Source organism: Carassius carassius, chromosome 18, assembly GCF_963082965.1.
Source record: "Carassius carassius chromosome 18, fCarCar2.1, whole genome shotgun sequence".
Classification (NCBI taxonomy): domain Eukaryota; kingdom Metazoa; phylum Chordata; class Actinopteri; order Cypriniformes; family Cyprinidae; genus Carassius; species Carassius carassius.
The window spans coordinates 14427523-14441408 of record NC_081772.1 but is presented as its reverse complement, the minus strand read 5'-3'; the positions used below and the strand labels follow the sequence as shown (position 1 = coordinate 14441408).

The following is a 13886-nucleotide window of genomic DNA, read 5'->3' as shown; positions in this document are numbered from 1 at the left end:
TGTTTAGATTACTAATGCACTTTAAAAATGTACAAATTTCAAACCAGTTCCTAGCCCAACCGAATCATTATTACCCAATAATCCCCATTATACAACTTCAAGCATGTGTGAGAGTAAATGTCACTGCATGTAAACATCTGTTAAAGGCAGGGTAGGTAAAACAATGTATAAAAAACTTTTTTCCCAAATTTGTTTAAACTTTATTTATATATCAATACATAATTAAAATGTAAGTACTCTGAAAAAGAAAGTACAAAAATCGAGTGACTGTAGACCTCTCACGACTGTTTTAAAGACAGCTCATTATTTCCATTCACTCCACCCCCTCCCTTCTGGGCTCCTTCCAAAGCCTCTACTATGGCTCGCTAAGTAATGTTATGTTAGCTATATTACGCAGCTACGTGTGCTAATGACACATGCTTCATGAAAAAAATATGTATGATCAAAATACAAAAAGAAAGATTTACCTGTCCAGCTGAAATAAAGCCATCAAGGAGTCACTTTTCAGCCCCTTGAGTTCCCTCAGTTCTCGCCATCGCTGGAAAGCCACGCCGATATAAACTCGCGTTTTATTTCTTTGTTTATCCAAAGACTTTTTGTTCATTGCCTTTTCTTGTACTGTTACTGTCTTCCTTTTTTTGCCTGGTTTGCCTTCACTAACTGCATAGGCTGGTACTGTGAAATTAGCTTGCTGTGTCTCTGCCATTGTTTTGGTATTCCTAGGATCCGTGCCTGTTGAATTCCTCAAATCAAACGTGCACAGTGACAGTCGCCTAAGCCAATCCTATGTTTCGTCCCGAAATGGAAATAATGAGCTGTGTTTAATACAGATTAAACGGTCTAGAGTCACTCGATTTTTATACTCTTTCTATCAGAGTACTTACATTTTAATTATGCATTGATATATATAGAAAGTTTAAACAAATTTGGAAGAAAGTTGTTTATACATGTATTACCTACCCTGCCTTTAAGTAGTTCACCTTTTTTCAAAGGTGTACAGGGTCATTCCAATATACTTTTAAAAATGAACACTTATAAACTTCTGTTAAATGATCTGGTTAATTTTGGAGTGCTAATGAATCAGATGTGGAGTTCACAGGTGAGGTGTTTCATCATAGAGCTGCAGGTCAAGCCGCACTTTGACCTCTCCAGTTGGAACTTCATGAAGCAGCAGACGCTGTACCAACGGACCTTTACCTTCTTGATCCTTCTTTATTGTCGCTATAGGAACTTCAGTACGACCAAGAAAATCTGTATTGAAAGAACAATCCTATTAAAAAATACATGTTTTTGTGTATGTGTATTTTGTGTGTGCAGTGCCATCAGGTAGAATCCCACCGTCGGGAGAGAACTGGTCCCTCTCAAAGATGGTGAGGCACAGGACGTCCTGATACAGGTCTTTGATGAAAAAGTGGCAGTTGAAGTTCCATTTGGGGTTGAGCGTGTCAGGCTGATGGCGGGACGAGTAGCACTGCGCGCCCATGGTTAGCTCACAGTATGGGTTACTTTTTCCTGTAAACACACACATCATTTCCTACTCAGTATTTTTGTCTAGTTCTCCAAATGCCAATGTCATGGCTTTGATTCCCAAAGAATGGAGGAAATAAGCAAATATATATCTTTAAGTCACTCTGGATTAAATATATATGACAAATTGTATAAAAGTAAGATACTACGGCTTATTTTCAGATCAATTTAGTGTTAATGTATACTTAAAATAACAATTGAAATGTTAATTTTGATATGATTCTTATTCAACTGGAACAAACTGTAAACAAAAACTAAAATACATTTGTTTTTGATACACAGTATACTATAAGATAATAGTAATAATTTAAGCAAAATTTAAAAACAGGAAATATGTTGCAAAATTAAATTAAAAAGAAAGACAATCTGTATATTTAAAAATATATATTTTTTGATATTATATATGCATCTTATTTCTGAGAAAATTTTAGGTTTAGTGAGGTTTAATGCATAAAATAATAATGAAAATACTCAGATGGAACAAACTTCAATACAACTGATTTTAAAACATTAAACAATACATCTGCATCAGATGAAAATGCCACTATGTATTAAAATTGGGCTGTGAAATGTAGCACCATTAAACATTTTAAATTAATACTAGTTGAAATAATAAAAATAAAACGCACAAAACACAAAAATAATAGAGTGAAAATTGAATAAAAAAACATGATGAATGAATGAATGTGAAGTGAGTCTGGGATGTTTGTGTGAATAGAGCTCAGACTGATTGTGTATGTCTCTTCTAACCATTTGGTTTGCAGGGCTTCAACTCTGTGGCCTCCAGGACCGTTACTAACAGTCGCCCGATTCCACTGTTCTTCTGCGAGCGAGCTAAACAACATACACAGGCTTTCATCAGTAAAGCTGTATTCAATCACTCTGACTCTTAATACTCCTCACTTAATACCTTGGTATGCCTTCTCTCTTTTCAGCTTCTCAGTCTCTATGAAGTGTTCAGATGCTGCTTTGATCTTCTGCACCCATGCAGTCCTAATTTATCAAGAAAGTGATCAATTACTGTTGTACAACAGACACTCACTGTAATAAACTCTTGCTTTATACTCTTATACTCTCTTTATACTCTTATACCGAACGTTTGATAGCCTTTTATAGCCTCACTTATAGTTCAGTGGATCATGTTGTGTGTGTTATTGCAGCTTTAGGCCTGTATCTGAGCATTTTAGTTTGAATGTGTGTATAGTATTTGTACCTCTCATTAATGGTGTCAGCCTTGAGAGTGTAAACACAGTCAATGTGTGAGATGTGAAAAACTGGATCATCACTGGAAGGGTCAGAGGGCATTTTAACTAAGACCTCATTCAGAAACACTGGCTAAAATAAGAAAGACATTGTTAGAGAGGGACATTTTACAAAGTGTTTTACACAAAACGTAATCCAGCTACATACGAGCTCCTGATGGACACCGTTATAACCAGTCATCCTGCTTTACCGTTTTATACATCTTGTACTGTGCATTTGAGTTCGGATTGAAGAGTCTGTCAGGCCCAGATGAGAACTGTTTTGAGGTGTTGGTGAGGAGCAGGAAGTCGTTAAACAGGAAGGCCCAAAGCTCCTTGCTGCTCTTGGTCTTATGTAGTTTGCCGCTGTGCAGCAGCTTTCGAGGGCCCAGGCAATTCGTCAGAGAGTTAAAAACGAGGTGCTAAATTGAGAACATTACAAAATAACATTTTCAAAAATACCATAACACATAATAAAAGCTGTTGTTTTACACTTAGAGGTCATTATGTAGCACCAAAAGGTCAGCAGCAGCTCTCCTTCAGTGATCTCACCTCAATGATTCCATCACACAGCACATGGTTCTGGATCCATTCCAGCCGGTCAGAGTTTTCTTTCTCCCTCACGCCCTCGTTCACCTGTGAGCACAACTCCTCGGCCTGCTCCAGTGCCGCCTGCAGGTTTGCGTGATCTGCATGAGTTGGAGGGGTATTCTCCAGAATCTACAACCATCGGATTTCAGAAACAACAAACAAATGATTTTCATCAAAATGAATATTGCTGATTATTTATTTGTATATTTGTATAAACGTTTTATTAATATTCTTACAGATTTTTCCATTCTGTTGCACAATAATAATAATAATTATAACAATAGGGCAATAACACTGTATTAGTGTTGTATGTAGTACTGTACACTACATCAGTACAATAGGCTTAGGCACATTAGTATTGTCAAAAGCCACTTATTTAAATCTTTTGCTGTAGTGTGTTTTAGCATTTCCATTCCAGATATTCTTTTTGCCATTATTTGTAATAATCCAGTGAGTCTGACAGCAGCCAGTATGCTCCACACAGAGATCTGATCTCACTATTAGGAGTCAGTATAGGATTACAAGAAGAAAAAACCTGAGACAGACTGAATCAAGTAGAACCGTGGCGACGTCTTTAAATTTAATATTATATTTATTCAATTATACATCTTATAGATTTCCTTATAAAATCTTATATATTTTTTTTTAATCCTTTAATTTTTTTTTATTTCCTTCCTATTTCCTCTGATTTTCAATAACGGATATTATTTCTCCTATTAAATTTTCTATAGTTGAGGACTGTATGAGAAGCTTCTTGTACGTTCTTGATCAGCAGTGGGTAGCGTGTGATTCTCTGCATGGGTTTCAGGAGGAAGCTGGACAGTGGCATTCCTTTACAGCGATAATTACTGGCAATTTTCTACAAAGAAGATAAACACAGAAGGAAGAGAGTCTCATTAAAATCTTTTCTCTATCAACAGTTAATTCATCCACAGTATTCCAGGAGAGAGTAAGAAGCGACAGCACCATCTTGTGGACTACTGTGTGAAACGTTCAAAACAACTGGTTTTGCTTCAGGACACTGATCAAGAAGCAACCCAACACTAGACCGAGTTTGTTTATTGTGATTTATTAGAAAGCATTTATTAGAAAGTAAGGAACTCCACTTACCTTCAGGAAGAGTTTGAAGTCAGCTGATTTGTCTGTTTTCTGTTGCAGCAGAGCCGCAGCATTGAGCTGGCAGCTGCAGAAGCGAATATAGGCCTGCATGTGAGAGAGCTCTGAAGACAGGATATCACCCACCACCTGCACCGGCATCCGCTCTCCAGCCATCTTCTTACGGACACGCAGAGCTCTGAAAACCACAAAGTATATCACCTGGTATATTACTTCTCATATTTTAAGACCCATTCAGTTACCTTATATTGACAAATCTGCTCGTATATAAAAGCTCTCTGTTTTAATTCTTTCATTTGCATCCTTTGGTTGCTAGTTGATAGTCCCAGGTGTAAGGGGTAAATGGTTTTCCAGAAGCTTTTAACCCACTAATGCAAACTTCAAATAGAACTGGAAAATGAATTAATATTGGACAAAAAAAATTAAAACCAGACGCTTAATGTCCGCAAGACACCACTTGCAACTGCCCAGACGGAATGCACTCAGCATTGACTCACTTTAGGAGTTTGGTGCTGCACATGATCAGTTCCCGCCAGTTCACAAAGATCAAGCTCATCTCAGCCTCTGTCAGCCTCCCTGACTCTGCCATTGGTTTATAGAAAACCTGAATTTCCACACACACAGGAACCAAATTAACATATTTATGTAATTTAGAGTATAAACAAATAGCATTACTTTCCAAACGCGGATATATCATGAATATTGTTGAAGTGGCTGTTAGATCACCTCCAGTGCCAGTTCCAGGTCCTCCAGATAGGTCTCCTCCGTCTGAATGAGCTCATGGATATAGCCTTGCCTCTTCCTCTCTTCAGTGCACATAGACTCTAAACTGAGCAGATCAGCACACCCTACACACACACATATGCAGGACAAGCCACACATGCACATGCACTCATCAGTAAACACATCACAACAGCATCTCACAATTAAAAACTTTATTTGCGAAATTCTGCATCATATAATTGTGAATGCTTTCCATACAAAACTGCATCCAGAGCAAAGTTATGACATTCAGAATGAACTCTAAACTCTAAAATATCTAAGGTCACAACTGTTAGCTGGCTGCATAGCTGGTCAAGTGTGAGGCTGGTCATCAGTTTTAAATAAACACACAGAGGCAGACTGACAATCCCGTGATGTACTAATATATGATTGTGCTGATGAACAGTGCTGACTTAAAGGGTAGTTTACTTTAAAGGGGCCATGTCATTTATTCAGGTTATAACAACAAAAGGTTATTCAGGTTATAATGAGCCATTTTTGTAGCCAAGTTATTATTATTATTATTATTATTATTATTTATTTATTTTCATTTATTTGTTTGTTTTTTGAGACTGAACTGACAAAATATTCAAGAACTTTTATTTTAAAAAAAGATCAAGGATAATTCAGTCACTCATGATATGGCCCCTTTAATTAAAGTCACTTCATAAAATGTACAGAGAAAAGCAGCAAGTGATATCTTTTCCGATTAAAAATTTACTGATTACAGTAAGAAAAATATGTCCTAAAACCAGTGGAGGTAAATTGATGCGTTCATTTATTATTTAATCAACGTCTAAACAGAAATAGTTGAAGGGGTGGGGTTAGATCCAAACAAATCTAGCCAGTCTTGAGGCTGCTTCCTGGACCAGAGCAGTGTTCTGATTGGCAGAAAAGAGAGGAGGAACAGGAAGGCGGAGCCAGAGCTACGTCCTACAATAAAACAGATGATGCGATTGACGTGGAAAAAGGATGGAAGGGAGGAGATAAGGGCAGAGGAGAGAATGAATAATGAAGGAATGGATAGAGAATACATATTAGAAGTTGTTCAAAGGAAGAAAGACTATAGCCAAAAAGTCCTTCCTTTTCTGCCCATCATAAAAAGTAAAAACCACAGCTGTGTAAATGTGTTTGTTCATCAACATCTTATTTACTCTTTTTTTTAGATTATTTTTAATCTTATTTTTAAGATTATTTCAAACCCAATTAATTAAATCTATTTTGATTTATATGTTCCCCATCCTTACCCTTCCCCACCCTTACCTTATGAAAAAACAACTCTGAACTCTGATGTGAAAACAGGAACTGATAAAGTAACTCCCATAGTACTTACACTGCTGGCTGGGATCACATTCTGTGGTCATCTTCACATAATTAGTTGGAAACAGCCCTACGACCCCGGCGACCTCTCCTTTCCACCAGTCAGAGTTGTCCTTGTTGAATACGGTGATCAGCTGACCTTTTTGAAAGCTCATCTCATCCTTATTGGCTGCTTTGTAGTCATACATTGCAATAACCTGACACACTACAGGGGGAGGGGAGAAAGACAGAGAGAATGGATGGATGGAGCAGAATGGAACAGATGAGGGAAAACAACATACACGCAACCACATACAAAAGAGTGTGAATGAAAGAGTGTCTCACATAGCTGAGATGCAGGAGTTATTTTGCCGCTGTTGGCCTCCAGTAATCTGACATTAGAGGAGTGGAACCAGCCCTTTTTACGCTTTTTACCCCGTGCCTACAAACACACACATTCTTTGTTTTTAAAAAGCTGGTGACTTTCCACTGATTTTTATTGTTTTTATACTTAGCTATGAAATTGTCACTTAATGTGTATGTATCTATCTATTTCATTATGCATTTATATGCACAATATGCAAATCCTGTCCTGTGGTTAGGTAAAGTCTGGTTATGTGATATACAGTACTAACCTGTAGTTCACCCAGCCACCAGCTGTTTGAGTTCTTATGCAGCACCACGATCAGCTGACCAGGTGTCAGACTCAGTTGTTCTGGTGTTGTGGCAGCATTGGTCGAACACACCTGAGCAATCTCTGAACACCAATACAGATGGTATATGAATAATGTCTAAAATGTGAAACAACCAGCCTTGATTTTTACTTCTACTGTGTGTGATGGTACTCGAATCTCACCTGGCTTTTTACCGGGAACTCCAAGATTGGCAGTCTAAAATGATAACACAGTGAGCACATCATTATCGAAATGCATACCAACTTAAATGTCTCTGAAACAGCAAATTATTTTGAAACATTTCTCTGCAAAAGAACATTAACTTTTAGAACATTATCTAGCATCAAAATGATCATTATCATTCAAATTTCAGATGAATAAAAATACAAATTAAAAAATAAATTAAAATGTAAAGTATTAAATAAAATTTCAGTATTAGTAGGTCAGTATGTGTATAAATAATTAATATTCATAAGGCAGGTATAAATACATAATAATATACAATTATCTGAATATGCATACATCAGGCTCTTTGGGTTTAACGTAGTTGGAAGGAAAGAGGCCAGACTGGTCACCGATGCACCCTCTCCACCATTCTCCTTCCCTCTCGGTGACCAGGACAACATCCTCTGCACAGAATGTCAGGTCACCTGATTCCGGACTCTCGTATGTGTACAGAGCGACATACTCTAATAAGATCAGATCAAATCAAAACAATGACAAAAACCTCAGTTTAATGTCTCATAATATCTCGCATGGATGACTAGAGGTTCTATGAAAACATAAACAGACTCCTCACCCTCAAACAGACCAGAATCTGAAAGTTCAATCTCATCCACCGTAGAATATAACGGCCTAGAAGAGACATAAATGGTTTAGCTTTCTAGCTTTTGTTAAAAGAAGAATATAGTAATACTACCATCTAAATTTATATTCAGAGACATAACAAAATACTAAAAACATAGTTTAATTAAATGCTACAATCCTCTCCTCTGTATCTCAAATAAAAGCACATCTTAAAATAATGTTTATGATTTTTTTTATACTTCTATATAATAAACAGTAAACTATAATATTTTTTAACCTTTATATGATAAGAGTACTTTAAATGTCTGGAATAAAAGCAGTCCGCTGTCTGTGCTGAAACCACGCCCACTCAAGGGAAAGCTGCCACCTCTTAACTGTCAAATACACATTTCCATGACAAAGGCTGGCATAGCTAGCTAGCAAACTGTAGGCTGTAGTAACTACAGTACTGAAAGTAACTCATGACTGAGTAGGTGAACTGATGCAAATGTACTCTAGTTATAGTGTTAGGGGAGGGGCCATGCTCAATGGCTCTGGTATGTCATTGAGCCACCGTTTTAGCCCTGCCCAACAAATCCTGAACACAGAATTGGTGAACTAAACTATTCAGTACTGCAGAATTCACAGTATTTGTAATGTGTTTCAGCAATACATTAGTAACATTTATAATCCGTTTAGAAGCAATTCTCAGAATTGACTTTACAGGGACTTTAACCAAAATATTAAATAAAATAAAATAAAATAAATATATATATATATATATATGTAATTATAATTAGTAGTCTTTAATTATACTTTAATCATTTTTTTATTAAGCATGTTTTTGAGGTTAAGAGAGAGTTATCCCATGTCTTACTCATTCTGTGTGTTATTGGTGGTAAGCATGGAGACATGTGAGCAAGGGAACCAGCCCCGGCTCTTATTGAGCTCTCCGTAGATCCAGTTGTCCTGCTTCTCCAGAACCGTGATGATGTCATCTTTAGAGAAGCCCAGGTGACTCTCAGTCTTAGCGCTCCACTCACACAGAGCTACAGCCTTCAGCATAAAAAATACACATACACAAATGATTAGAGTAATATTCCGTTCAATGATCAAAAAACAATGCTGTATGAAATAGATGGTGTGTGTGTATATTCACATGTGCCAACCTGTGTGTGCTGTGTGTTTGAAGACACTGGTGTGTGTGTTGGAGTTGGTCCTTCAATGTCCACTCGAGGAATTCTGGGGAAAGAAAGACTTTAAATCATTTATTACTCATTCATCTAAAATAAACGCATTAATCTTTTAAAATACGTGTGCGATTTTAAACCCTTGAAACACAATTTAATTTAAGTTAGTCTGTTAAGATAATTTCTCACCATCGCAATAGCAGTCGAATGCTGCTGAATCTTCATAATTTATAGGTAAATTTCATTCATTTCAGAAAATTTCTTTAAACTGATTATATTATTAATCGCCATCATTACTCATTTTAATGGAAGTCTCTATCAGACATGTTTAGTGAATAGTGAAATGGTTTTAGAAAAAATATATTGCTATTTATTATTATATTTGGGCATATAACTGGAAATTATTCTTTTTTTTTTTTCTTTAGTGTTTTAAAAAACATTCCTTTGTTATTTTTAACTTGCTTCTATGTGTAATTTGAATAATAATAATTTTGTTCTGCTGGGCAATGAATGAAATGTTGAAAAGGATGATTTCTCTGATTAAAAAACACCCCTTTCAAAAAGAGGTTGAACACTATTGCACAGCCTAGTTAATAGAGTAGTTTTAGTGCCATACCCAGGGTAGTTGGTGGAGGGCGCTGTGGAGTGTGTAACAGCTGCGGTCTGCTCAGTCTCACTGTCTTTACAACATCTCTCAGCATAACTCTCTGGGAACCAGCCACTGTTACCACAGTAACTCCCATACAGCCAGCCGGTCTCCCTAACTGTTGATTCATCTATTGATTCATCCACCTATGGATCCACAGGAAGTCAAATTATATGTGTACTTAAAAATTACAACTGCATGAGTGAATGTGTTTACTTATGTACAGTACCTCGATCAGACAGTCTGCCTCCAGTGTGAGCTCCTCAGAGTTGCGTGCTGTGAAGGGATAGAGAGCTCTGTAGGTGGTGAGGTGAGGACATGTGTCTTGAATAGTCACCGCTGGCAGCAAGCCTGCAAAAAAACAAACAGTATCACCTTACAACCATATCACAACCATCTCACTACCATTCAGCAAAGGCAGCACATTTACAAAGGCATATTTCAACAAATAAAACATTTTCATAACAGAAAGCCCATAGCAGTAATTGTACAGCTCTCTGCACTTTCTGAGACTATTTTGTTTCTAGATTCAGTTTAGTAGCCATTAAGTTTTGTCTAAAAGTTATATATTTCAACATCATTAGTAGCAAGTAAAGAATGAAATTATTGTTAAATTCTATTCAATTTCCAAACATGAATAAATCCTTCAATTGTAATAATTCAAATCTTTACAAATGAATGAATTTCTTGATAAATTTTGAATTAACACCGCATATACAGTATGTAATATTCCATTGTGAGTTACAGTAGATTTATTCGCTGAATCTACTGAACCAGTTTAAAAATGTGTCTGAATAATTCATTTACATATCAGACTGTTTCAGTTCTAAAGTTCACTGAGAAGAAGTCCATATTAAATCAATAAATAAATAATTTGATTGCAGCCATTAACAGTTCTAATTACTTACATTTGAGTCTGTTTCTCAAACAAAACTGAATTCAGAAGACTAGCGCGCAAGTTTTATGGAAAAGAGTGACTGGTAATTCAAATGTCTTTTTGTGTTTCGCGGAAGAAAGGAGGTCGACATTAGGGTGAGAAAATGATGACAAGATTTTCTATTTTGGGTGAATTACCATAAAGTTGCATTGTAATAAACAAAATAAGGCATCATTTAAATAAGAATTAAGACACAGAACACAGTATGAGTTTAGAGGATTATGTGAAATTAAAATATAAATACACATAACACTGAATGAAACTGTTCAATATGTTTAGCAGCCTATTACCTTCCTTCTCTCAAAACACTCACATTCTAGTGCAGTCTGTTATATTAACTCAGATAATTAATGGGAGGTAATTAAAGTGAATTATGAAGCCATGAGAGTAACGACACCCATTACAATGAATATAATGAAAACATCATATTCATTGCCAAGTGAATGAAAACAAGCCATTTTTAAAGCACCTCACACACTCACTGTTGTTCTCTGTGCTATTGTATGTCATGGAGGGCTGAGAGTGTACAGCCAGTTCATTGATTTCTCTCTCTTCCCTATCTCTCTCCTCAGCACTCCTCTTCTTCTCTTTCTCCCGTGCCTGCTCCTGGGCTTCCTGAAGTTGGGCTTCGGCTTGGCGTCGCTGTTCTTCCCTGAGTTTGGCTTCTCGCTCCTGGGCAAACTTCCTCTGACGCTCCACTTCCTCCTGCTCCAGCTTCGCCTGTCTAATGTACACATGAGCATAAGTGGGTAAAAGTGGGTGTTTAATCTAGCCATATCAGGGGGAATATTTGCTGAGAATAGAAATATGACACTCTATTATATAATTAATATATTATATAACTATAATATATTTTACAAAACTATAAAATATTGACAGAAATTTATGTTTTTTTTTAAAGCCTATATGTCTCAATTATATAACACCCATATATTTTATACATATTTTTCATTTAAAGTATGTGGAAACTCTGTAGATAAATATGTATATCTGTATGTGTGAAATTGAAATTTTACCTGGCAGCCTCCTCCTCTTCCTTCCTCTTCCTCTCTTCCTCCCTCTTCCTCTCCTCCTCCTCTTTCTTCCTCTTCCTCTCCTCCTCCTCTTTCTTCCTCTTCCTCTCCTCCTCCTCTTTCTTCCTCTTCCTCTCTTCCTCCTCTTTCTTCCTCTTCCTTTCCTCCTCTTCTTTCCTGTGTCTCTGTAGCTCTTTGAGTTTCTCAGACCTCACCCTCCTAAGCTGTTCTAGGACGTCCTGCTGCTGGCTCTGCCTCTGTCTCAACTCCTGCAATGTTACCCACACAATTCTTCAACATACACATCATGTTTATAAAAACACTAAGAATAATATGGTGCAGGTTCAAATACATATGGTATTGCATTATGCTCAGTTTTACTAAATGCCGAAACTAACATAAATTACTACTACTGAAAAATACTGAGCTCCTATAAATGATCTGTTCCATTAATGTTATTTCATAAATATAATATATAAATATTTAATCAGAAATGCAGTAAAACATATTGTTACAATTGAAAATAAATGTTTTGTATTTTATTACATTTAAAAATGTCATTTATTCCTGTAACGGCAAAGTTGATTTATTTATCAGCCTTTATTTCAGTCTTCAGCATCACATGATCCTTCAGAAATAATTCTAAAATGCTGATTTGGTGCTCAAGAAACATATTTTATTATTATCAGTGTTGAAAACAGTTGTGCTGCTTAATATGTTTGTGAAAACTTTGGTACATTTCTATCAGGATTCGATCAATGGAAAAAAGTTTAAAAGAACAACATTTATTTGAAATAGGTTTTCTTTTTTTCTTTTTTTGTCACTGTCACTTTTGATCAATTTAATGCATCCTTGCTTAATAAAAGTATTAATTTCATTTATACATCAAATAATTGTAATAATTTTGATGATATATATTTTAGATACCTGTAGGCCAGTTCTATAGGGCAAATAACTGTTTAAAAATAATACTAATAAAGTATAGCACAGGTCACAAATGTTTTACTTCCAACATCAAATTCTTAATGATTGTTTAACTTTTTAGACCCTGGCTCTTAAGTTTATTGCTGCTTCCACATAAACTAGTTATAGAAAAATAAATGTTTCAAACATTAAAAATAAAAATATAAATATTAGTTTAGTTTTTGGGCAGTGAGTAGAAACCTTTAGAGTAATTAATGACACCATTATAAGTTGAAATGAAATGAAATCGCACAGAGAGACACTAAGATGTTAAAAGGTCATGAGGTCAGACACTGAAGCTCGTTTCAGTATAATATGGGAAAACTGACACTTCTTTCATGGAGAATAACTAGGATGAAAGGTGACATGAAAGACAGGCAGATTTGGGATGAGTGAGCGTAAAAGAAAGATAAAGAGAGGTCAACCTTTATTAGAAGGAAGAGATTGGTTAAGCAGCTCAGCAAAGAGAGAAGTCCTTGAAGCACACAGTCATCCACTTCTACAAACTATAAAGTCAGTCGGGGGAAAAGAGGAAGAGAAGAAAGAGGAGAAATACAGTGGGAAGAAAGAAAACGATAAAAGTGGGCTCAAATAAAGAAAAAAGAAAGGCTTGGAGCAGAAAACATCAGACATATACTGAACAATAGCTGAGTACTACGTGTACAATGCTCAGGTTTCTGATCCGACCAGCCGGTGCAGTAAGTATGTTAGTGATAGTGTTTGTGTGTTGAGTTTTCTTAAGTAGTGTGAGCTGTATGAATGTTAGTGTGTAATGAAGTGCTCAATCCTCTGCCTTCGGGGCTGGGAGTTGAACTGTAGATTTTAATCACAGGAACATGGAGAACAGCAAACTAGTGAGTCTCTCACAGGGACATAAAGATTTAAACAAAAATCTAAAGAGAGCAAGCCACCACCCAAAGGCCACATTAGCTTCAATCAAAACACGGCACTTAAAATGTTGTTCAGATTTACACTGGAAATGTAAGAAAAGCCACTGGCCTTGATTTCTCTGTTGTAATGCTCCATTTGTGAGAGTTTCGCAGTGGTCTCTCTCTCTAAAACATCCAGCTGCTCCTTCAGCTTCCGACAGCTCAGATCTTTCTCGCACAAACTCTGTTTCACGTCATTTATCAAAGGACCT

The 13886-nt window shown here is 36.3% G+C and overlaps 1 protein-coding gene across 1 annotated transcript in view; it reads right to left on the bottom strand.

Annotated features, from left to right (window-relative positions):
• Positions 1 to 973: 973 nt before the first annotated feature.
• The window catches only part of LOC132092503 (intersectin-2-like), a 36953-nt gene continuing 24040 nt past the window's right edge, over positions 974 to 13886 (bottom strand). The window contains exons 16-40 of the mRNA XM_059498755.1: positions 13745 to 13884; positions 13171 to 13251; positions 11786 to 12051; positions 11252 to 11493; positions 10062 to 10183; positions 9803 to 9978; positions 9166 to 9238; positions 8874 to 9052; positions 8010 to 8065; positions 7733 to 7899; positions 7393 to 7426; positions 7172 to 7293; positions 6882 to 6978; positions 6571 to 6762; positions 5202 to 5323; positions 4973 to 5079; positions 4470 to 4653; positions 4120 to 4218; positions 3321 to 3488; positions 2981 to 3190; positions 2741 to 2862; positions 2438 to 2520; positions 2278 to 2361; positions 1339 to 1512; positions 974 to 1251 (exon numbers count right to left, since the gene is read on the bottom strand). Coding sequence (XP_059354738.1) covers positions 1094 to 1251; positions 1339 to 1512; positions 2278 to 2361; positions 2438 to 2520; positions 2741 to 2862; positions 2981 to 3190; positions 3321 to 3488; positions 4120 to 4218; positions 4470 to 4653; positions 4973 to 5079; positions 5202 to 5323; positions 6571 to 6762; positions 6882 to 6978; positions 7172 to 7293; positions 7393 to 7426; positions 7733 to 7899; positions 8010 to 8065; positions 8874 to 9052; positions 9166 to 9238; positions 9803 to 9978; positions 10062 to 10183; positions 11252 to 11493; positions 11786 to 12051; positions 13171 to 13251; positions 13745 to 13884 — 3458 coding nt within the window. The 3' untranslated portion in view covers positions 974 to 1093. The remainder of the gene's footprint in view (positions 1252 to 1338; positions 1513 to 2277; positions 2362 to 2437; positions 2521 to 2740; positions 2863 to 2980; positions 3191 to 3320; positions 3489 to 4119; positions 4219 to 4469; positions 4654 to 4972; positions 5080 to 5201; positions 5324 to 6570; positions 6763 to 6881; positions 6979 to 7171; positions 7294 to 7392; positions 7427 to 7732; positions 7900 to 8009; positions 8066 to 8873; positions 9053 to 9165; positions 9239 to 9802; positions 9979 to 10061; positions 10184 to 11251; positions 11494 to 11785; positions 12052 to 13170; positions 13252 to 13744; positions 13885 to 13886) is intronic.